Source organism: Stenella coeruleoalba (genome assembly GCF_951394435.1).
Source record: "Stenella coeruleoalba genome assembly, chromosome: 10".
Lineage (NCBI taxonomy): Eukaryota > Metazoa > Chordata > Mammalia > Artiodactyla > Delphinidae > Stenella > Stenella coeruleoalba.
In genome coordinates, this window is record NC_137156.1 from 59173162 (window position 1) to 59197038 (window position 23877).

At 47.9% G+C, this 23877-nt stretch overlaps 1 protein-coding gene across 2 annotated transcripts in view; it reads right to left on the minus strand.

The window, feature by feature from the left end:
- GASK1A (golgi associated kinase 1A) overlaps nucleotides 1–23877 on the minus strand; it is a gene marked incomplete at its 5' end in the record, with an annotated part of 71632 nt that overhangs the window by 46280 nt on the left and 1475 nt on the right. The window contains one exon of one of the 2 annotated variants that reach the window (XM_079932796.1): nucleotides 14862–15153. The exons of the other annotated variant lie outside the window; for it this stretch is intronic. Coding sequence (XP_079788922.1) covers nucleotides 14862–14864 — 3 coding nt within the window. Of the gene's footprint in view, nucleotides 1–14861; nucleotides 15154–23877 lie in introns of those variants that run through there. 2 annotated transcript variants of the gene reach the window in all.

Below are 23877 nucleotides of genomic sequence, written 5' to 3' on the forward strand. Positions count from 1 at the left end.
AAACACTTGGACCATCTACCAAGAGATTCTGGGGGAGGGAGGTCTGAATGCAGACCCACTTAGCTCCATTCACATTTGGAAGAAGACTAGCAATAATTAACACCAGATTTCTAATCAGCAGAGTTTCCATGTTGTGCAGTTTCTGGTAATAAGAAGAATCCAAAAAGGAGAGGGGGGTGTGTGTGACCTTGAAAAAGGTCAGGGAGCTGCCTCAAGGGCAGCTGGGGGCCTTGAGGAAACACAACCTCAGGTGGGAAAAAGGGTGCCTGAGGAGAGGGGCAGCAGCCTGCAGGATAAGAGAAAGAAGTGAGCCTAGGTTCCAGTTGGCAGGAAGCCTCTCTAGCCTGCAGAAATTCTTTCTCCAAAGCAAGCCTGACTGCCCTCTCACTGGTCATGTAAATTTTTAAAAGTAATGTTGCCCCAGACACCCCCCAATGCCAGCTCTCTGATGACAACCCAAGGGGCCCACCTTCACCCTTACCTACGTTGTTTCCCTAATTTCTCACTGAAGCTCCTGGCAAAATCAGGTGTTTCTGGAAGTCAGGAGCTGTCGCCCCCGCCCCACCTTGAATCTCAGCTCTCCTCTTTGAAAGGGATAAAGTCAGTCGATGTTTCCCCCATCTGCAGCTTTGTATTCATGAATAAACAAGCAAACATGCCAGAGCCCTGGTCAGACAGAGTTCTGCCAAGGTGAAGATCTGGTGCTGGGTGTTCCCAACACTGGAGCATCTGGGATGTGTGTCCGGTGGACACACCGGGGGAGGGGCAGAGGTGGAAAAAGGGAAGAGGAACCAAGGAGAGAGCTCTCCTAGGCAGGAAAATGTGGCTGAACTCCATCTCCCTCCTGGGACAGGCATCCGCTGGGTACCTCATCAGTGTATGACAAAAGAATGAGATTTTTCCCCATCTGCAAGAAAATGTAAAATGTAGTTAGGGAGGTGTGTCCAGGGCAAGACTCTAAAAGGCAAAACTAGCAAGGAGGAGAAATTAGTCTTCAGTGTCCTCTATGCCCCCATTCTATCCCCAAATACATCGAAAATGAAATTGTCCATAACCTCAGCCACTTGTTAGATGATTATACAGTTCATCTCTTGGGAGTAGCACTCTAAAACAAGTGTAAGAAGGATAGTGTTTATAAAGTATTAATTCCTGTTTGCATTCCTGAGACCCTGAGCTGCATCTTATCCATCTATCTGGGAATGATATAGAAGAATGTTACAAAAAGGTACAAGGAGTTAGACCTTCTAACTTCTGACATGCAAAACAGAATTATGTGGAAATACACAGACTTGTAGATGAGGCTGTTGTCTTGAAAGACAATTTCCCAGATTCCTTCACCTCTCCTTAGCATCAAGTACCAAGCCTGGAGAATCTGGTTAATTTGGCCCAGGGGCCACCAGTTTGAGACCCCTGGTTTATACGCTCTCTAAGTTCCTTCTACTTCCGAGATTCTGCAGCTCCCTGTGTTTCTACAGACTCAAAAAAGAACTCGATTGAAGAGCTGTAAACCTAACTCTGGAAGTTATTTGTTAAATACCTAATTACTACTGATTTGGGAATTTGAAGTCACATTGGTCCCACAGGACCCCTAGGAGAGCACAGCCCAAGCCTGACCTCGCAGGGCCAGCTGATGAGCGGGGAGTAACTCATGATCCTCAAAGCAGAGGCTGGATGACTCCTATGGTAAACTGAATAAGGGCTCCCAAAGACATCCAGGACCTAATGCCTGGGACGCGTGAAAGTTACTTTATGTGCAAAGAGGGACTTTGCCGATGTGATTAAATTAAGGATCTTGAGACGGGGAAATTATCCTGGATTACTTGGGTGAGCCCTAAATGTAATGACAAGTGTCTTTATAAGAGGGAGGCGAAAGAAGACGACTACAGAAGAGGTAGAGGCAGTATGATGATGGAAGCAGAGATTGGAGTGAAGATAGAAGATGGGGCCACAAGCCAAGGAATACAGGTGGCTACTAGAAGCTGGAAAAGACAAGGAAAAGGATTCTACCCTAGAGCCTCTAGAAGGAAGCATCCTTGCTAACACCTTAACCTCAGCCCAGTGAAACTGATTTCGGACTTCTGACCAGAACTGTAAGAGAACAAATTTGTGTTGTTTTAGCCCACGAAGTCTATGGTAATTTATGACAGCATCAAGGGGAAACTAATACAGTCCCTACCCTGGCTGCTGCAGGGATGGGCCACACAGTCTTTAAGATGTCTTCCCACCGCAGGGGCACAGCTGCCAGGTCTCTGCTCCAGGACAGAGTGACCTACTTGTCATCAGAAAGACAAACAGCCTCTTGGGGGTTGTGCACACTCTCCAGGGAGCCCCCTGCCCTCAGGCTTAGTGAGGACGGCCCACAGCCCACTGAGCAAGGGGGTATAGGCTGAGCAAGGGACTGAACACCCACATCCAAATGTCCCCGGGGGCCCCACTCAGTCCCTGACCTCAGGACCAACCCCCAGGGCAAATCTGCTCACCACGACCTTCCCCCAGTCCCCAAGCTGTTTGGCAAGCTTCATCTCTGGTCCCAGAGGGATGCAGCAGCTCCCCAGGCTCACCTACCACCACCAGCCCCTTAATGACACATAGGTTCAGAGGCAGGCTGCCTGAATGTTGATTCCAGCTCCACTGCATCCTGGCTGTGTGAACTTGGGCCTCCATTTCCTCACCTGTACTGTGGCGATAAGAATGGCACCCCCCTCATAGGGTGGACCATTCACTAGCTCATTGAGCAGATATTCCTGAGCCAAGCACTGCTCCAAGCAGAAGTGAAACATCATGAAAACAGACAAAAGTCACTCCCCTTATGATGGTGACATTCTGGTGGGGAAAAAAATGTGACTTGTCACTCATAAAAATAAGATCACTCCACCAAGTACTGTGAAAGTTATATGAGCTGTTGTAGGTAAAACATGCAAAACAGAACCTGAAATATAGTTATGTTTACTCATAACTGATCATAATTTTCTAGCAGGACGCATGGGGTTACCTCCATGGCAGGGTTCCTGGCACCTGCGCTCACAACACATGCCCATCACGTGGGCCTGCGAACCCCCAACTCCCGAGATGGGAGGGGGCTAAACGACATGTCCTTTCTCTCCCCCTCCCTGCCAACTGGTTGCTCTGCTCTAATCTCTTCGCTGATTATATGCTGGGGCTTTTCCAGCCCCGCTGGCTGCCCCAAGAGCCCTCTCCATACCCATAACTGAATTACCATTTTGTTCCAGCTCACAAGAGCACTAGTGTGGGAACACCGCGGGCCTGATGGAATATTTGAGACCCTGCCATTTGTTGGAAATTTTCTCTGGCTGCCTTGGTATTAACAGCCATACATTTTGGTCTCAGGCCTGGGAGTGGGGATTGAGGCTGAAAAACTAAAGTTTCTCTCTGGGCCATTCTGTGCCAGCCTTCCAGAGATTTCTACTCTCTGGCTGCTCAGAGGCCAGGACACAGCCCCAGAGAAGAGTTGGTGGGTGGGGGGAGCAGGTCTGTTTCCTACATACACACTTCCCCCCAATTCCAACCAAACCCGTGACAACACGCGGCTGAGCCAATGAGGGACACTAAGGGGAAAATCCACCTCACTCTTTGCCTTAAATCCATCCCAGTCACAGCAGGTCATATGGACGTCTCCAGAATAAGGCCTAGAGGAGAGTTTGTAAACTGGGATCCTTGGGCCAAATCTGGCCTGCAGATGCGTTTTGTTTGGCTTGAAATGTTTTGAATAAATTCAAGCCAATGTTGAAAAACCAGGATATTTCCCACAAAAATCCAGATTTCCGGCTTCCTCTGAAAAGGGGGAAGTTCTAGCCACAACTTGGGCCCACATTCTCATATGGCCGGAGTCAAGTATGGCTCCCTCTCTCAATGATATGCTCTTCTGCCATTCACCACAGGCTCCACCACTCCCTATTGTCTGTCTCCCAAGAGAAGGAAGGACAGTTGCCTTTGGAATCTCACTTGCTTTATTGTTTTTCATAGGAGATAAACACTTCTCTGACCACAGCTCAAGACAATTTGAGAAAACAAAACATAGATTGCTTTTTTCTTCATTATACCCAGCCCACTTCTTTCACTTATGCCAGCAGCCCAGGCTCCATAAGCACTTCAGTTTATACTTCTCGGTCCAGAGCTGCACTGTCCAATATGAGAGCCATGAGCCACGTGTAACTATTTACATTAAATTAATTAAAATTAAAAATTTCCATTCCTGGTTGTTCTAACCACATTTCAAGTACTCAACTCCACTACCTGGGAGTAGTGGCCACCGTGGTGGACAGCGCAGAGGAGAACATTTCCATTATCTCAGAAAGTCGTACTAGGCTGGACTCTGGGGAGATTTAAATATAAGATGTGGAGGCTACCATCCAGTGAAGATACCTGTTGAGTTCTACGTCTGTGCCACATTGGGAGCTCTGGGGAGAGCTGCTGCCTTCCAGCGGTTCACTATCTAACTAGGGAGAAAGCCATAGCCAGCGACAAGAGATGACAGGAAGTACCCCTTGGTGTCACAGTGACCCTCTCAGAGCCAGAGAAGGGGAGCAGGTCTCTGTTTTCGTGATACAAAGAAAATGCTCTGCTTGCCCATTGCATGCCCTCTCGGCCCAGTCCAGGCAGTCTCCTCAGAGGCTTCCAGAGACCGGGACTCTCTCAGCCCCGTCATGGTGATGCTGCTTTGATGTCTGGCGTAAGTGTTAGAGGCTCCCCAAGCAAAACACACAAGGAGAGTCAAACTCCAACACACCCCACTGCCTGTGTCTCCTGCCCTCATGCCCCTCGAGGCTGTCCTCTGTCCTCTCCATGAATCCAGATCTCGCCCACTCCCAGGGCTCCTACTCCAGCCACTGCCCTTCCCTCCCCTATGTCTAAACAAGACACTCCTGGGACCCAGACCCTCAGGGTAACGCTCTACACAAGAAACTAATTTCCAAGAATATTTACTTTCAACAGAAAATTTCCATAGATGCTACCAAAAGAAAACAGCTGCATCTAAGTGTGAGAATTTTCAGGTTGATCAAGTGGAAAGAGACTCAGATTCCTGGTTGTAGGGCCCACCTTAAAATCCTTCATACTTATGAACTGCATGACTCAGCAATTACAGCATCATTGATCTCTTAGTTACTTTATTTATTGCTCTCTAAAATGGATCTAATGATACCAGCCTTAACACTTGAAGGATTAAAGACTCAATGAGATAATGGATAAGAAAGCTACAAAGCCCAACACAAGTATTTGTTGTTATTAGCTCTAAGGCGGAATGATCTTCCCTCAGCCAGCACAGAGGCCAGCACTCACTAGAAGTTTGTTGAAGATTATTTTTTAATGATCCCGGAGTAGAAGGTGAGGAAAGACATTTTTAGACAAAGGGGACTCTTGGCATATTCCAAGATCAGGTCACCCAGACAAACATCTACACAGAAGCAGGACTTCTGAATCTTTTTAGTACCAAAGACTACTTCAGCCGCCTGGTAAAGACATGGCTCTTTCTCAGGATGCTTTTTTTTTTTTTTTTTAATGTATAAATAAAAGGCATAGGGTTACAAAGGCAATCAATTATACTGAAACACAGTCATCAAAATATTCCAAAAAACAAATTTGTGATATAATAATGCATGTGCTTCTTTATTAACCCATTAAATAATGAGATCTGTCAGCACATCTAATAACCAATGCACTTTCAAAGTAGTGAGGAGTAAAGACTATATTTCAAAGGATCTGGTTCTACTCTCACGTTGTAAACTCTCTGATTCCTCTTGGTGACAAAGTCACAGGTCTTGCTAAGGCTACTGTGGTCAGTGCCTACATTCATTATTAAAGAAATGCTGAATTTCTGTTAGAGATTAGAGAAAATAAAGATGGAACTTTTCTTCATCCAAGTTTAGAGCTCCTCTGAATTCTAGGCATGGATCCCGGTCAAGAATCCTTGAACTGGTACCCTTGACCTGGTACCATCTGATTCTGCCTTTCTCTAGTTCACCGTTATAGGCATAGATCCATATGGCTTATATAAAGGCAGGCCCTTTATAGCACATATTTCCCTAATTCCCCCACTCCAGAATCTCTTCTGCATGGGAGCTAGGGTCCAAGGATACCCCCCAACTCCTGCTCCCCTGATGCACTGAAGGATCCTACTAACAGTCCTAGTGGCCCAGGCCTTGCTGCATCTCCTTGCTGCATCTTCTATCTGTTGTCTAGGGACAAGGTAACCACAGCTCCCATTAACTGAGCACTTACTATGTGCTGATGACTACCGTATGAGGTGCTTTATGCTCATTACAGGTCGAACACACAACCCCACAAGGAGGCAGTGTTATCTTAGAGGAAACAGAGGCCGAGAGGTTAAAGTTTCACTGACTTGCCCCAGGAGATAAGCAGGGTTTGAATTCAATTCTGATTACATCTCACCTCTGAATCCTTCATGCTTTAAAACCATACCAAGTAAGGTATTGTGACAATTACAGTTTAAGCCCAGTCACCCTGGGCCGCTGCCCAGGAGATGGGTGAATGTGAACAAGGACCAGGAGCCTTTCCTGACACCCAGAGAAGTGGCTGAACAGGGTGGCATTGCCCAGCCCTCCCTACGCCCTTTCCAAAGGGAAATGAGGAGATTTAAACTAGAGTTTCAAGAGAGAATGTTCTGAAAGGAAGGAATACAATAGCATCTTTGTATTTGCAACAGGATCTCTAGGGCATCAGGAGAAGTGGGGAGAGCAGGGGGGAGGAGGGTGAGACAGAACTGTAGGAGCTGACTCGGACTGGGGCCTGCAGACAGTGGCTGGGTGTGAGGGGAGGCCGGGAGGGAGTACTGTCCAGGAGGCCACCGCTGCCGGTGGCCAGTTCCCCAGCCGGGAACCAGGTCCCCCAACAGGTACACACTGAGCTTCTGTGTGAACAGACAACAGAGCCACTTTGTCCTGGAGAAAGAGGCCTGTGTGCCCTGCCCCCACCCTCCTCCCAGCACAGGGATGGGCATCCAAATGGCCTATTCACTGGCCATCCCAGCCTCAAACTGGCTGCAGCCTCCACCTCCACTGGGCCCAGGCATCCCAGGCAGCACAACCCAAAGCCCTCATCCCAGCCTGGGCACAGCGTGAGTCCGCTACTCCCCCCGCCTCTTCCATCCACCTGGCTGGAAACCAGTTATCACATTATCACTGGGGCTGGAGTTCCTTCATTTCCTTTGGAGAAAAGGATGAAGGGGGTTACGGATCCTGTACTTTCTGAAATTATGACCTTCTAAGGTTACAGGTTTAACTGTATGTGGGTCTTCCCTTCCCACCTCAAATAAGACCCCAAGCATTTAAAAGTACTAAAGCAAAGTTTTAAATCATGGCCAGAATGAAGAAGAAAGGCACGGCCTCTGCCTTTAGTTTACAGTCCAGATGAGAACATGACCATACACAACACTGCTGCGCTAATTACTTAGGCTGTAGAAATTACTGAGGGAGGTGTAAGTTGCCTGTGTGTGTATATGAAGGAAACTTGGAATGGAGGATTGGACTTTCATGGATAAACTCCTTTCAGGAAACGTGGAGACTGAGATATAAGAGACAGAATGTCTTGAGAATTCTCCGGTACCTAGTGCACTGGAAGGCAACTCATAGCATGGATGCGAAACCAGCCTGGACAGAGGCAAGGCCAGCTGCTGGACGACCAAGTCTGTTCTGCTGATAAAGTTCCCTGGCAGGAGCACAGGGCAGACACGGGGACACAGGAAGCGCAGAGAGGCAGTGGCAGTCAGCCCTAGGCAGCCAGGCCAGCAGAGAGCATCACTGCTCTGCCAGAGGGCAGCACGCCGCTGAAATCCAGCCCGGAGCACTGTGCCCAGCGCAGCCCCGATCCTGTGTCCCCCGACTGGCATGCTCAGACTTCGAGGGGCACCTGTGGGCTCCACACGCCTGCCGAGGGGTGAAAGGGCCTCCCCGGGGCCGTCCTTTCTGTCTCTGAGCCTCAGTCTACTCGTCTCACATCCATACACCTCCAGCTGTTACTCTTCTCTTTTTTCTCTCCCTTTCTCTCTTCTAGCCCTAACCCCTCTGCTGTCTTTGACCAGCTCTTTGGCTGAAGGCATTTTTGTAAAAACCCCTACCCGACTTGGCTTCTGAACGTGGAACCGTGACCATGCTGCCCAAGCCAAGATGGAAGGATCTGAAGTCTCCAGATGGTTCTGGAAGAAGCTGTTTGCTCACTGCAAGCAAATACCCTTGAAAGCCAAACAAAAACTGGCCGCAAGTAAACAGCATATGACATAGCCCTTCCTGCGGCCACTTAGCAGAAACCCAAGCCCAAGCCCATGGCAGGCAGGGAAGCTGGCCAGGAGAGATGGAGCAGCCGCAGCCCTGCCCACCCTCCAGCAGGGCCTGGAGGCCAGGAGGAAGGGGACCTCTGTGGCTGCGCTGCCTGGCAGAGGGCCTCAGGGGCTGCAGGCAAGGTGGCTGGAGCGGCATAAATAACACCGTACTCACTTACCATTGCCACTACCTCTAGCCTATTTTTATGATTATAATGGCAAAACCAATCCAGAGGATGAAGGGAGAAATGTCAGACACTTCACCGTGGCTCTTAAGAATATACCATAGTGATCCATTTTATACAGCTGAAATGGTTAGTATCATTTTTAAATAAGTACCTTCTATATCATGGTTACTTCTAAATGTGACTAGTTAAAGGACCCCATAAGATAAATAAAATAGAGATGAGGAGAGAGGAGAAAGGCACAGAAACCTCTGCACCCAGATGCCTGAGCAAGAAACAGAAGTTGCTCTTGACTTGCCCTCAGGTTGCCAAGGGTTGGAGGTTCTCCTGCCCAAATATCTCCCACCCCTGCTCCCTCTGGCCAGCCACAGGGCCATTCCTCCCTCTGGTCCACTGGGATCATAATCGTTCCCCAGACGCTCCCCCTCCACCCCACACCCCGGAGTCTCCCCTCCCTTGGAAACTGCTCTCTAAAATGCAAACACAGTCCCACCTCTCCAAGCTCCAAAGTCCTTCCATTGCCCGCTCTGTCCTCAGAATAATAACACAAATTCCCTCCTGGCTACACCACTTGTGCCCCATTTCCAGGCTCTGCCTCCCCCATTTCCAGAAGGTTTCCCCCAACTCCCTCCCAGGCAACTTTGATAGCTCACCTTTGCCTTTAGGGCTTTGCTCACATCGTTCCTTCTGCTAGACTGCTTTTCCCTCTTCTTCTTCTTCTTTTTTAACTATTTCTTCTATTATTTTTTCAGTAAAACTAAAATTTTTATATACAGTTCTATAAGTCTGAACATGTGCATAGAACCACCGCCATGATCAGGACACAACAGTTCCATCACTCCAAAAACCTCCCTCAAGAATTCCAAAGCCGGGCTTCCCTGGTGGCACATTGGTTAAGAATCCGCCTGCCAATTCAGGGGACATGGGTTCGAGCCCTGGTCCGGGAAGATCCCACATGCCGCGAGCAACTAAGCCCGTGCGCCACAACTACTGAGCCCACGTGCCACAGCTACTGAAGCCCGTGTGCCTAGGGCCCGTGCTCCGCAAGAAGAGAAGCCACCGCAATGAGAAGCCCGCGCACCGCAACAAAGAGTAGCCCCCGCTCGCCGCAACTAGAGAAAGCCCGTGTGCAGCAACAAAGACACAATGCAGTCAAAAATAAATTAATTAATTAAAAAAAAATTCCAAAGCCACAGGGAATATGACTCAGGCCCTAGCCAAAGGAGACCCATGTTGGTTCAGAACTAGTCAAGGCCTGGAGACCAGCGGAGGCCCTCTCCCCACCTTTCACTCTTACCCCCTTCACCTCTGAGTTCACCGGCTGCTACCTTAAAGCACCTTCTGGCTCCCTCTCAGTAAGCAGTTCTGGAGCCCCAAGGCCACTTCCAAGAATATGTGCACATGGTGCGGGGGGGGGGGGGGGGGGGGACACACAGAGAAGGGCAGCCTGGGGGTCACCCACAAACCCCTGTTCCATCCTCACTCTCAGGCCAGGTGGCCCATCAGACGCAGGCCTATGTAGACACATTCAGACAATACAGGGATTGCACCCCGAAGGCCCCAGATGGAAACACTTTAGCAGTCACATCAAAAAAACAATCCAAGCAAAGAAAGCCCAGGTGGCTCAGGCACCCAGGCCTCAAAGAAACCGGAAGCACCCTGCTTCTACGTCAGCACCCTGGTAGGGAGGGAGGGCTAGCCTCCCAGACCTCTTCTGAGGGGACTGTCAGCATCTTTGCGGCCCATCTGAAGCACATTTCTCTCCCTGGCCCCTGAAACTGCTAAGGCCTTTGCTCACTTCTTTGTGAGGCCTATCAGTTCCCCCACCCCCCTCCTACCCCTTCCAACCCCCTGTTTTTGGACCAACTCCTGCTTGGTCAGGTTGGGATCAGTGGATTATTTAAACCCCTCTGCTCCCCCCCAGCCAGCCCTACAGAACCTGGCTTGTGTATGTATTAGGAGCTGCTCCATGAGGGAGGTGCCCACAAGAGAGGGTATCAAATTCCCTGCAGGCTCCAAGGGCTGGAAGTCCTGATTCCCAGTTCTGATTCCAAAACTGGTTAACCTCTTCTCTTCTCTGGCTGAGCCCGAGAACCTGAGGGCTTCACCCAGACCTTCGGCAGGGTGATTTCCCAGGGCACCCCGTCATTAGACCTCAGGGGCTGCGGCTGAGTGGGGCTGCCTTCTCACCCAGCCAGCATTCAGCAAGGAGGCCCAGAGCACACAGAGGGCAAACATCTCCTACGGGCTGGGTATTTCCTGCCTGGTGAGAAGAGAGATCTAAAGGAGCAAGAAAACTACTTTAGGTTAGAATCTGTCTACACTTGGTCCACACTTAGAGTCCCAGAAGCACCCCCTAGTCAGGTACTGAATGAAATACATTGATGACTTCCTTACTGTTTGTTTTAGGTCCCGACAAAAAGAAAACTTATTTTTGTGGGTTCTTTGTCAAACCCCCATTCTTATACCACCTTTGGGGTACCAAGTGGTTTCACCTCCAAGATTCCTTTTGCTCCTCAGAGCAACCCCTTAGTATAAGCCCATTTTACACACGAGGGGCCTGGGCTTCAGAGCACTAGAGTGCTTACTCAAAGCTGCACGGTAGCTCGTCTGGCACAAACCTCGTTCTGATTTCAAACCCTGTGCCTTTGCTCCACCACTCCAAGCTGCACCAAAGGCCTCAAGAATATGAAGAAGCCACAGTGTCTGATGGAACCTGTAGGGTTGGGGTGGAGGAGTGAAGAACTAGGAGACCTGGGCTCTAGCCCGGCTCTGAGTGACCTTGAGAAGGTCACACCGCTTCTCTGGCCTTAGCCCCTTCACCTAGAGATTCCCCTCTGAGTCTTAACCTCCAGGGACTTGAGGTCTTGGTTCTTCCGAGGAGAACTGACCTACGTGTGGGCTCTCCTGGAACCCCCTTCTCTCCACGGCCTGCGTGATGACATGCTCATAGTAGAGTGAAGAGAGACAAGAGGAAACTCCTCCTACACCCACACTCTGGGCCCTCAAGCATGGCTGCAGTAAAATTTTTGACGAAGAGGCTGAAGGAATCTGTGCTTGTGCCACTTCACCAGGCACTCAGATCCCCATTTCCATTTCCATGGATGATCAGAAGCTGGCCCCATGCCACTGAAAACAGCCCCGAAGTGGAAATGACCTGAAGTCCACACGCAGGGAGATGATTATCAAAATCATGGTACTGAGCATTGAAAGTACAGCGATGAAGATCTTTTTAGAGATGCACACATGGAAACTTGCTTTGACAAAAAGTGAAGTAAAACACATCAGACTGCAAAACTGCATGTTTGGTATACAACTCTTTAAAATAATACTCAAAGAGAGTAGAAGATACACCAAAATGATAACCAAGGTTACCTGTAGAAGTTGGCAGGATGGCTGTTATATAAAATATATTATATTTCATATATTTTGTTATCATATATATTTTTTATCCCCCAAGGACCAGAAAGAAAACTTTTTTTAAGTTGGCAGTAATAGTCTTAACTTCTTCTATCAATATTTTTCATCCAAGTTCAAAGTGTTCAGCATACATCAAGTCTCCCACCATTATTGTAAGGAAAGGGACAAGTGTCCCACTCTTAGCTTTAGAAATACACACACCAAGCCCTGGCAGAGACTCACAGCCCCTTCATGATGATCAAAAATGCCCTTACAGGTCCCGCAGCTCAATGTTCACTTTTGCAAAAAAGACATTTAAGGATTCCAGACTTTTTATATTTCTAACTCAGGCTTTCCCATTTTAGGTACCTTGGATTGGTAATAAGATGGTGTTAAGGAATTACTGAATATTCAAACAAGCTGGGGAAGTTCACGTCTCAGTTTCAATGAATTAAAAGAAGTTTCTCTGTGGAAAGATCCTCCAAGAGGGGCATATAACATATATCATTTCCCAGCTGAAGTTCACCAAAGCCTTCTATTTTAGGACTATCTCAAAGAGTAGCAGTTCCATAGATGCAGGGACATCTGGGTAGGCGCAGTTTCTGTTCCCTCAGCCCTCTAGCCCTGGTGGTTCTCAGTCCTGGCTGCATACTGCGATCATCTAGAGAGACTTCGTTTTTAAAAACTTCTTGGTCTGGGTCCCACCTTGGATTTGGTCTAGGGAGCACTGAGAGTCAGTGCTGAGAACCACTTCGCCCTCACACCCTCTTAGCTACCCATGAGAAGAAGAGGTCAACACCAGCGCTGGGGTCCAACCTCAGAATTATTCAGGCATCATCCATTTTTGGAGCTAAATGCCACCTCAAAGGACATCTAGTTTAATCTCTCATTTTACAGAGGAAGAAACTGAGGACTCCTGGTCCCCTGTCTCCTCCTATACTGGTTCCTGCCAATGCTGGGCCCCCAGGCCTCTGGACCACAACACCCTTCATTCAGAGGGAGAAGCAAAGGAAACCTTCAGATCTCCAAGGCCATTTTGCTGCCAGAGGTTGCCCATCAGGCCCCTCTCTCTGGCAAGTGGACCCAGACACAGTGAAATCCTGACTCAAGTCCTCTTCCTAACACACCCCAGAACTGAGGATGAGAAGCCAGGAGGCTGCTGGCTCACGGAAACAGGAAGCCCACCCTGGCAGTGGAGCAATCACTCCACTGGCGCCCAGAGGCTGCCCGAGCAGAAGGCAGGTATCTTCTCCCTCCTGCACCGGCCTCCACCACAGGAGGCCTGAGAGGCTCTGCCATGGACAGAATACTCCTGTAGACAGCAGTAACAGCCCTGAGTGGGTGGCCTTAGCCCGTGCTCTCTTCTGCAAACACTCTGGCCACCAAATAGGGAATTTTGTGGTAAAAAAAAATCTCCACACTTTTCACTTCCTGTACCTCTGATCACTCCCCTTTTCCAACCTCAAGATTCCATTATTAACTCCTCTTTAGCAGCCTTGAGGGGAAAAAACAAAAAACTCTGAGGATTGCGGAGAAGGTGTTATGCAGGGGTAAAGTGAAATACACACACACACCCAGCCTCATAGGCCCCGCTCCTGGTGACCAGGCTCCTGCCTTTGGTTCTGACACTGCCAGGACACCCTGGAACACAGGGAACTATTCTCCCAGAGACCATCCATCCTACAGGGCAATCTCTGGGCACCTTCTCAACTCCAGCCCCACAGCTAAGCTCCTTGAGGAGAATCTCCCCTGAGCTCCAATCTGCCCTCTATGAGCTTGGGGCGGGGAGGGGGAGGGCTGTCCATAGAAGCAGACAGGAGAGCCCCTCTGGGTTCCTTCAGAGTTCAAAGTCATCCTAGTAGCTGACACCAGCCCCTGCCCCCGGGGAAGGACGGTGAACTGCAGGAGGGGTGGGGGGCTGGCAGCTCCATGTAGCTTCTACCTGGAAGCAGAGCTGATCAGCAGCCAGTGCTGAGGGAAGCCCTTTTCCTGAGGCTGCACCTGTGCTTTAAGCTGCCCGGATCACATTCTCAAAGGGTCTATTTTTCCTGCTTGTTGGTGTTTGTGAGTTTTATCGATGGAAGGGCCACTGTTCACAAGGTCCCTGGCTTCATGAATGATGCCCCAGGCCATCCAGTGCTCCCATACCTGCCCTGTGGTCCCAGGAGGTGGTGGGAAATGGGGCACTGGGAGACAGGCATTTGAACTTTACCAGGGCCAAATTAATTCTATGGTAATAAGTGTAAGGCATTACTTCTCTTTTTTTTTTGTATGTGTTGGGTCTTTGTTGCTGTGCACGGGCTTTCTCTAGTTGCAGTGAGCGGGGGCTACTCTTGGTTGCGGTGCGCGGGCTTCTCATTGTGGTGGCTTTTCTTGTTGCAGAGCACAGGCTCTAGGCGTGCTGGCTTCAGTAGTTGTGGCTCGCGGGCTCTAGAGCACAGGCTCAGTAGTTATGGTGCACGGGCTTAGTCGCTCTGCGGCATGTGGATTTTCCCGGACCAGGGATTGAACCCCCATCCCCTGCATTGGCAGGCAGATTCCTAACCACTGTGCCACCAGGAAAGTCCCAAGGCATTACTTCTTAATATTAAAACATGGCTAAGATACAAGCTAATACAGAATTCACACGCATTTTTCTGAGGAATAAAGTGACTCCAAAGGCTGCCTTGGGTGTCCCATGGAATCCTTTCCTCTCCCTGCGCTGTGGATTGGATGGAGTTTGTGCAGCGCTGCCAGAGGGCTACAGTGCAGCCAGGGTGTGCAGGTCCAGAAGGAAAGCCGCCTTATTACGGTCCTCCCCCCCGCCAAGGCAAGCAGAAAAGCCGATTGCCAGCGACCTAAGTACCCGCCCTCCTGCAACTTTCGGGGAACAATTCTGGCCCCAGGAGGCTGCGCAGGCTCAGCGCGCCCGGAGCGGGGGCGCTTCCCACGGTCACCTGTCTGGGTGCCCACCCCACACGCGCGTCCCCTCCCGTGGTTCCTACCATGTCCCCCTCGGTGGCTGGACCGGCTCCTCGGCGCGCTCAGCCTGCTCGCCAGCTCATCCCGCCGCCCCGGCCCGCCCCCGGCACCTTGGCTCTCCGGGCTTCCCGGGACGCGGGATCCAGACCGAGGGGCCACAGCTTTCTAGCGGCCAATTCCGGGGCAGGCGATGCGCGGCAGGATGCTCTGAGGTTAGGCTTCGTTAGAGGAGGTCTAGGAGAATGCACACGCGGGATCTCTCGTTCTGCGGTAGCCTTCCCGCAGCCTCGAGCCTCCTCAATCAGCTAGGGACGTTTGCAGAGTTTGCAAAGTCCTGGCGTCGAGTCCCGGCCCAGCCTCCCCACTTCCCCGAAAGCGCGGGAGGGGGGAGCTCCTTTCACAATAAAAGCCCTGCCCCGGGCTCGAGCAGCCACAGCCGCCTGAAGCAGGGGCCCAGGTGCTAGGAAGGAATGGGCCCCGCCCGCCGGTCCGCTGGGTGATGAGCCGAGGCTGGGGGGCGAGGGGCGCTGCGCAAGGCCTGGGGACGTCGCCTCGATCTCTCCTCCAAGGGGTGCGGTGCACTGCGAGCCCCTGGCAACCCGGGGGTTCCTGCGGAGGGTCTCCCAAACTATCGCTTTCCACTGCAAAGCCTCAGAAAGACAACTTTACTGGCACCTCATAGCCTTGCTTGGGCCCAGTCCCCAAGGGCGATTTGGAAGGAAACACGGAAGGAGGATCCGTTGACCACTTAAGATCATTAACGATGAACAGGTTTTCTCCTTGAGAACTAATCAGTGTTTAAGTTGCTGCAGTAAGCCACTGATACCAACCTCTCTGCTAAGGATGCAAACGCAGGGCCCTGTGTCCCCGGGGTCTTCATGCTCCTTGTTGGAGAGAAGACTGGGCTTGGAGCCCATAGCCCTGGAATTGGGGGCTGGCCCCTCTGTAAACAGCTCAGTGACCTTCTACCAGTGCCTGGACCTCTTTGAGACCAGTGTCCCTAAGCAGCCCAACGTTGTGTCTCAGGATTCTTAACAGCCTGCAGGCAAGAAGGTGGAGGTGGGGATAGTGTCAGCAGTAGGACTCAGAGAATCTGAAAACCAGGCTAAAATATTACCCTCCAAGATTGAAACTAGTACAAACCACATTAGATGGACAAAAACTGGTATGTTCCCAGAAGTTCCCTGCTACAGAATGCTTTGAGGTTGTCACTGATGACAGTGCTTCTTAAGAGGGTCTCCTTAAATTTGTGTGTGTGTGTGTGTGTGTGTGTGTGTGTGTGTGTGTGTGTGTGTGCTGGGGCTACAACAGATGGAAAGGAAAGTATTTTTTTCAGTCCTTATCTTGTTCCAGATGCTTTCCAGAGGTTATTTCATTTCATCATCACAAGCAATCCTAAGAGAGAAATTTTATTACCACCATTTTTCAAATAAGGAAACTGAGGATTAGGCAGTTGAAGTGACTTTCCTGAGGCCAGATAGTCAGTTAGTAGTTTAGTAAACCAAAGTCTATTTGCTAGAGCACGTGAGAAAGAGGAAGAAATCGATAAGCCAGGAACAGGAGGCAGGATGCGGTGCTGAAAACCAGAGCTTATTTGTGCATAGGGAGGACGGCGAGAACTGAGAATCTGAGTGCTGGCTGAGGAATGTAGAGGAAGGGGGAGAGGGACAGACAGTACAAACTTTTTTGTGTTCTCTCCAGATGTTTGGGGAGACGATGTGGTCTTTTGAGCCTCCTTTTCTGACTGCAACCCACATAAGATGTACATTCTTTGTCATGACCTTTTACACAAACATACACGTACAAACGTAACTAAAACAAAGTTTTATAAATCACTGTTACACGTAGTGCACTCCAATATGTTCTATTCTATTCCATCTTAATTATTATTATTTTTGTGTGTGTGTGTGTGTGGTACGCAGGCCTCTCACTGATGTGGCCTCTCCCGTTGTGGAGCACAGGCTCTGGACGCGCAGGCTCAGCGGCCATGGCTCACGGGCCCAGCCGCTCCGCGGCATATGAGATCCTCCCCGACCGGGGCACAAACCCGTGTCCCCTGCATCAGCAGGCAGACTCTCAACCACTGCACCACCAGGGAAGCCCCATCTTAATTATTTTTAACGGTGGTCTCTAATCACTCTATTTCCCTAACATCCACTACTGAGTATAGTTTGAAAAACACTGTACTTGAGAGTAGAACAGAGACATTTCTTTAACGTTTTCAAAGAGCTTTGTGGTCTTCTACAGAATGTATCTGTTATATAGAAAAGGAATTTTAAAGGCAGGGATTTTGTTGGTCAAGTTTGAGAACACTGAGCTCAGTTTCTTTGCTTTTTGTTTTTGTTTTTGGCAATAGGACTTGCCAGAGCCTTTGATGCTAATATATGTTGAGGTTTTCTGAGACAGGAGGATAGTGCCCAGTTTTTCCCAGGTTTACTGGATGTAGAACTCTTTTTCAGAGGAGTCACCTCTCAGGACTCATGGGACACCCTTGGGAAAAGCTGTTCCAGGACCTGGTCCAGACAAGTGAAGGGTAGCATACGAACAGGGAGTGAAAACCCTACATTCTGAAGCCCGACTCCCAAGCTCAGCACCATTCTGTTCACCTGATACTCTGCTCAGAGAAGGATCAACTACCCAGATGGTGAATGTAGGAACTCCATTCGTAAATGAACAACTGCCACTTTTACAACCCAGAATGACCGTGAGCAGTGTCCAGGAATGACTACAGCTGAGGAAGCAGATAAGCTATCCAGCTGAGGACGCACGTGGGCTCTGCAATCATCCACCTGCCTTGCACAAGATCCTGCCTAGACTCCTGCCTTCCCTTTCTTCACTAACTCCTAATTGACACTGATTCCTTCCAGCTCTGAAATCCTATGAAGTTATATTAAATTTAGACAACCAATAAATCCCTCCTTTCTAGGAAACAGCACTCCAGGCAGTATTTACTTTCAGAACTTGGGCTGCTTGAGAGTTGGCTGCTCCCAGGATACTGGTAGGGCCTCTGGTTACACAGTGGAGCTTGCAAGTGAGAAACATTCAACTGAGACAGGTTGGTGCTAGTGAGGAATATTTTACTATTTCCACCAGAGAGAGCTTCCTACTTCATCGCGGAGTGAATCTATCTTCACCTTAACCGTTCCCGAGGAGTAAGACTTACAATTTGCTCTAATGACTTTTAGAGCTCCTTATAAATTGGTACCGCAGACAGCTGCCCAACTGGGTACTATTTTTTTTTTTTTTTTTTTTTTTTTGCTGTGCCCTGCGCTTGCGGGATCTCAGTTCCCCGACCAGGCATGGAACCCATGCCCCCTGCAGCGGAAGCGAGGAGTCCTAATCACTGGACCACCAGGGAATTCCCACAACTGGCCCACTCCTTGGTATGGTTCCATGTCTCATTCCAACTCAGACTTACTAAATCAAAATTTCCAAGGCTTGAGAATCTATCCATTTTTTTAAGCACCATAATTAATGCTAAAACACAGCCAGGCTGAGAACTGCTGAGCTAAGCAACTCCTCTTTCTTGGCTCCCACGTCTAAATGACCATTCTAAATGATTCTGGAATCTCTCTCCTATCCATTCTCACTGCCACTTCTTTGACCCAAACTCTTGTCTCACTCACAGAACTCTTGGAGGGACTCCCAGGCCCTGCTTTTGCTCCTTCCAATCCATCCTGCACATCACTACAAAAATGTAAATGTGGACCTGCCACTGGCCTGCTCCCCATAACTCTTGGGATTAAATGCAAATTCCTCAGCATAACTTTCAAGGTCCTTCAGCGTTTGACTTCTGATGACCTCTCAGGCCTCTTACACATTTCTAAACCTTCTTAAGTGCAGTTCCCTCCATCTCAAAGCCTTTTTTTTTTTAATTAATTTATTTTTGGCTGCGTTGGGTCTTCGATGCTGTGCGTGGGCTTTCTCTAGTTGTGGCGAGCAGGGGCGGCTCTTCATTGTGGTGCATGGGCTTCTCATTGCAGTGGCTTCTCTTGTTGCAGAGCACAGGCTCTAGGCATGCAGGCTTCAGTAGTTGTGGCACGTGGGCTCAGTAGTTGTGGCACGTGGGCTCTAGAGTGCAGGCTCAGTAGTTGTGGCACACAGGCTTAGTTGCTCCGCAGCATGTGGGATCTTCCCAGACCAGGGCTCAAACCTGTGTCCCCTGCATTGGCAGACGGATTCTTAACCACTGCGCCACCAGGGAAGTCCCTCAAAGCCTTTTCTTGATACACTCATTTCTAACCGGACACACCTCCACCGCCATTCACCCCCACCCCCAAATCCTCTCTATTCTGAAGACCCAGCACAGCATGTTCCCTGAAGTTATTACCTTGTTGGTCTCTCTCGTGGACCTTGGACTCCCTAGAGGAAGGGACCATTCTGGGCCTTCTGTGTCCACTTGCCTAGCACCAAGTAACTGCTCAGTAAATGCTTTTGAATAAAGAAATAAGAGAGAAGACTGGGGTTCAATAATGAATCTGCCGCTCACCAATTATGGGTACTCAGTAAAGCAACTCTGCTCCAATGGCTTCACGTTCCTCGCCTGACAAATAAGAACCATCATCCCTGCCCAGCCCACCTCCCTGGATTCCTACAACCACATAATGGGTTCATATAAATTACATCATCCAGAACAAAGCCTGTGTCATGACAAACTTTCAAAAACATTTGTTGAATCCATGAATGAAGGAATGAATGAATAAGAAAGAAGCTTCCTTTGTGGCTAACATCCAGTTTACATTTTCTCTTTTTATCTTCACTCACTGAACCCCTGTATTTTAGAGGGCAGCAGTGTATTCAGCCAAAAGAATTACGTATTTCACAGCCCCACTTGCAAAAAGGGACAGTCGATGGGCAGTAAATAGAAGTCATTGAGTGGGGCCCACAGGAAGCTCTTCCCAGGGGGCTGGCATTGCTTTGATTATCGCTCAGCAAATATTCACTCCCCTTCGCCCTGCTGTGAGCAGAGCATGTGTCTGTGCCACTGTCGTTTGGCTTGGCCATGGACTCACCATAACCGTTAGAATGTGAGCAAGTAGAGGCATTATATCTGCTTGTGCAGCATCACTTGGCTTTCATTCTGGGGGCTCACCATGTAAAGAACAAGCCCTGGGTAGCCACTACCCTCTAGTCTGAGCTCTAGAATGAGACACGTGGGACAGACCTGAGCCCAAGTCGCTGCTTGGAGTCACACCCAGCAGCCCCAGAGGCATGAGGATAAACGCTGCGATTGGAAATCACTGAGTCTTAGAGAAGTTTGTTCCATGACATTATTATAGTAAAAGTTGAGGCATACAGGTAGGAGGGCCAAGCGCTTAGAGAGTCGATCTAGGACAAAAGGGCTCCCAGGTCAAAAAAAGAGGCCTATCAGGGCTTCCCTGGTGGCACAGTGGTTGAGAGTTCACCTACCAATGCAAGGGACACGAGTTCGTACCCCGGTCCAGGAAGATCCCACATGCCGCGGAGCGGCTGAGCCCGTGAGCCATGGCCGCTGAGCCTGCACATCCGGAGCCTGTGCTCCACAACTGGAGAGGCCACAACAGTGGGAGGCCCGCATAGCAAAAAAAAAAAAACAAAACAAAAAAGAGCTCTATCATACCAAAAAGTCTCATAATAACATAATATATAACAAATTATTATACATATATGTGCTATTACTTCAACATAAAAATATATAAACAGATGTCATATTAAATTATCTATTATTCTATATTATTTATTTTTGTTTCATAAAGTCTATTATTTAAACAAAACAAAAATAGGACTACTTAGCAATAGTAATTAGTAGCAATGAAAAATATGTGAGAAAAATATAACAAAATTTTGGTTTCTTTCTCTCCTCTCATATAGTAAGTTATTTAAACTCTTTATTGGATATTTATATAAACTATATCATTGTATATTCTTAAGCTATATAAATGTAAGATTGCTTAAAAAGATAACAGAAATGTAATAGGACTACTTAAACAGATATTACCTAGATTTAATTTAAAAATAATAATATGGGGCTTCCCTGGTGGCGCAGTGGTTGAGAGTCCGCCTGCCGATGCAGGGGACACGGGTTCGTGCCCCGGTCTGGGAAGATCCCACATGCCGTGGAGCGGCTGGGCCCGTGAGCCATGGCCGCTGAGCCCGTGCGTCCAGAGCCTGTGCTCCGCAATGGGAGAGGCCACAACAGTGAGAGGCCCGCATACCGCAAAAAAAAAAATGGGACCTAATCAAACTTACAAGCTTTTGCACAACAAAGGAAACCAATGAAAAGACAACATATGGAATAGGAGAAAATATTTGCAACTGATGCAACTGACAAGAGCTTAATCTCCAAAATATACAAACAGCTCATACAACTCAAAAAAAAAAGCCGAAAAAAACCAACCCAACCGAAAAATGGGCAGAAGCCATTAATAGACATTTCTCCAAAGAAGACATACAGATGGCCAGCGGACACATGAAAAGATGCTCCACATCACTAATTATTCAAAAGTCTACAAATAACAAATGCTGGAGAGGGTGTGGAGAAAAGGGAACCCTCCTACACTGTTGGTGGGAATGTAAGTTGGTGCAGTCACTATGAAAAACAGTATGGAGGTTCCTCGGAAAACTCAAAATGGAATTACCATATGATCCAGCAATCCCACTCCTGGGCATATACCTGGACAAAACTATAATTCGAAAAGATACATGCCTCCCTATGTTCATAGCAGCACTATTCATAATAGCCCAGACATGGAACCAACCTAAATGTCCATCAACAGATGAATGGATAAAGAAGATGTGGTACATATATACAATGGAATACTACTCAGCCATAAAAAAGAAATAATGCCATTTGCAGCAAAATGGATACAACTAGATATTATCAAATACCATATGATATCACTTATATGTGGAATCTAAAATATGCCACAAATGAACCTATCTACAAAATAGAAATAGACTCACAGACATAGAGAACAGACTTGTAGTTGCCAAGGGGGAAGAGGAGAGGGAGAGGGATGGACTGGGAGTTTGTGGTTAGTAGATGCAAACTATTACATTTAGAATGGAAAAACAACAAGGTCCTACCGTATAGCATAGGGAACTATATCCAATCTACTGGGATAAACCATAATGGGAAAGAATATAAAAAAAAGAATGTCTGTATGTGTATAACTGAGTCACTTTGCTGTACAGCAGAGACTGGCACAACATCGTAAATCAACTATATTTCAATAAAAAAATAAGTCACTTAGCCTTCTTTTTCAGTGATGTCTGTGTCATACTGGCATTGGTAGGATAATCACTCTTGCTTTCATTATCTGAACTCTTAGAAAACATGGTCATGATATTCAGTGTCAAAAATTAAACTAGCACTATCTCAATACAAAGTCCAATAGTTAATTCACAAGCAAAATGTAAAATAGACTGTTAGTGCTCCTGATTACAACACACTTAAGGTGGACGTTTAAGTCACATCATTTGGAGTGATGTTACAATGAATGCTCCATTTTTGTGAACCATAAATCATGGTTGCCTGCATCAATGGTAAGGGGAAAAAATAAGCAACAGCAACTACAGAAGGCAGATAATCTATGCCGTATCCATCTGACACTAAAAATAGCACTGCTTTCGGCCCCTATTTTTCATGTAACCCTGTGGGGTTCTATATTCTCCCCCAGACTTCTACATCCATCACCAAAAACTGGGACTTTCTGTGTCCTGAGGAGGGGTTTCCTGGGATGCTAAACTTTCAGTGCTAAAACTGGGACAGTACGGAGCAAGCCAGGGGGTTAGTCACCCTTGCCTAAAGGAAGCTCGGAGTCTATATCAGTTATATCAACTTCCAGAATGGATGAATTCAACGAGTAATTAGCTACACTTACTGAGCGTCCACAATGATCAGGTGTATAGTGCAAGGTTTTTTCATGTGCATTTAATTTTTTAAAAAATATTTATAATAGCCCCACAAGTAGCTGTTATAGTCTCCATTTTATAGATGGAAAAAGTAAGCCTCAAAATCTAGGCTCTACCACTCATGGAATTGGGGAAAAGTGTAAAATGGATTTTTGTCCTTGCCTTGGCTAGAGAGGAACCATATCTGAGTAAACTAGGGGTCAGACACACTGTCAGAGAGGAGAAAATTCAGTAACTCTCAGGGAAAGACAACAAATTATAGAGGGGCGAGTTAGGGCCTGCCAGTCCCACTGCCCTTTGCGCCCTCCAGGTGGCTCCTTTTGTTTCTGGAACATTAGGACCTTGTTTTATTAAGAGTTGCATCCCTTATGCAGTAATTCTTAAACTTTGTCTCTAATGGCAGGTCAGAGAAAATTTAGACTCAAGGCACATGACCAGGGATGAGGCTGTAAACCACCTTATGGTCAGCATGTACTTTAATGTTAAAATAATGAAATCATTATTAAAACGTTTAAATACACTTTGACCTTGTATTTCAAAATCCTTGTCTGAAATTACTGCTCCAGAAAGCAGTAACTACGGACGAGCTAATTAACATTTATATTCCTTATAAAAGCAAATATAAAATGATGCCTTCCCTCTCTATTCCACAGTCTCTGTGGGAATTGAGAAGAAATAACTTACATAAGACATATTCTTTAAGCTTATTACTACTTGGGGAGTCAAGGATCCATGCTTATGTCACGACTGTATTTTTTTTCCTGAAATTCTACCACTAGTTCTCACCTGGAAAACAGTCACAGCTCAGCCAAGCAGGACACATCACATTTAAAGGCTAGTTCCCTGGTCCAGACCAAAGGGTTAAGATAACCAGTGTCTCATTTTCATACGTATTTATCTTGTGTTCCAAGTGTAGGCAACGAGGTGAGTATTGGCTATTTCAGATTTATTATCTTATCACCACAGAGCTGAGCAACATTGTAATACAGAGTCTAACTTCATTATTGATATTTGATCACTAACAGCTTTCAAGCCTCTTTCCTCCCTCTTCTCCTATTGCTCCACACCTCGACAGGCCTGTAAGAAACCCTGGGGGCTCCCTCTCCTGGTGCCAGTGGAAGTTCAAACCATGCCAGCCCCTGCAGG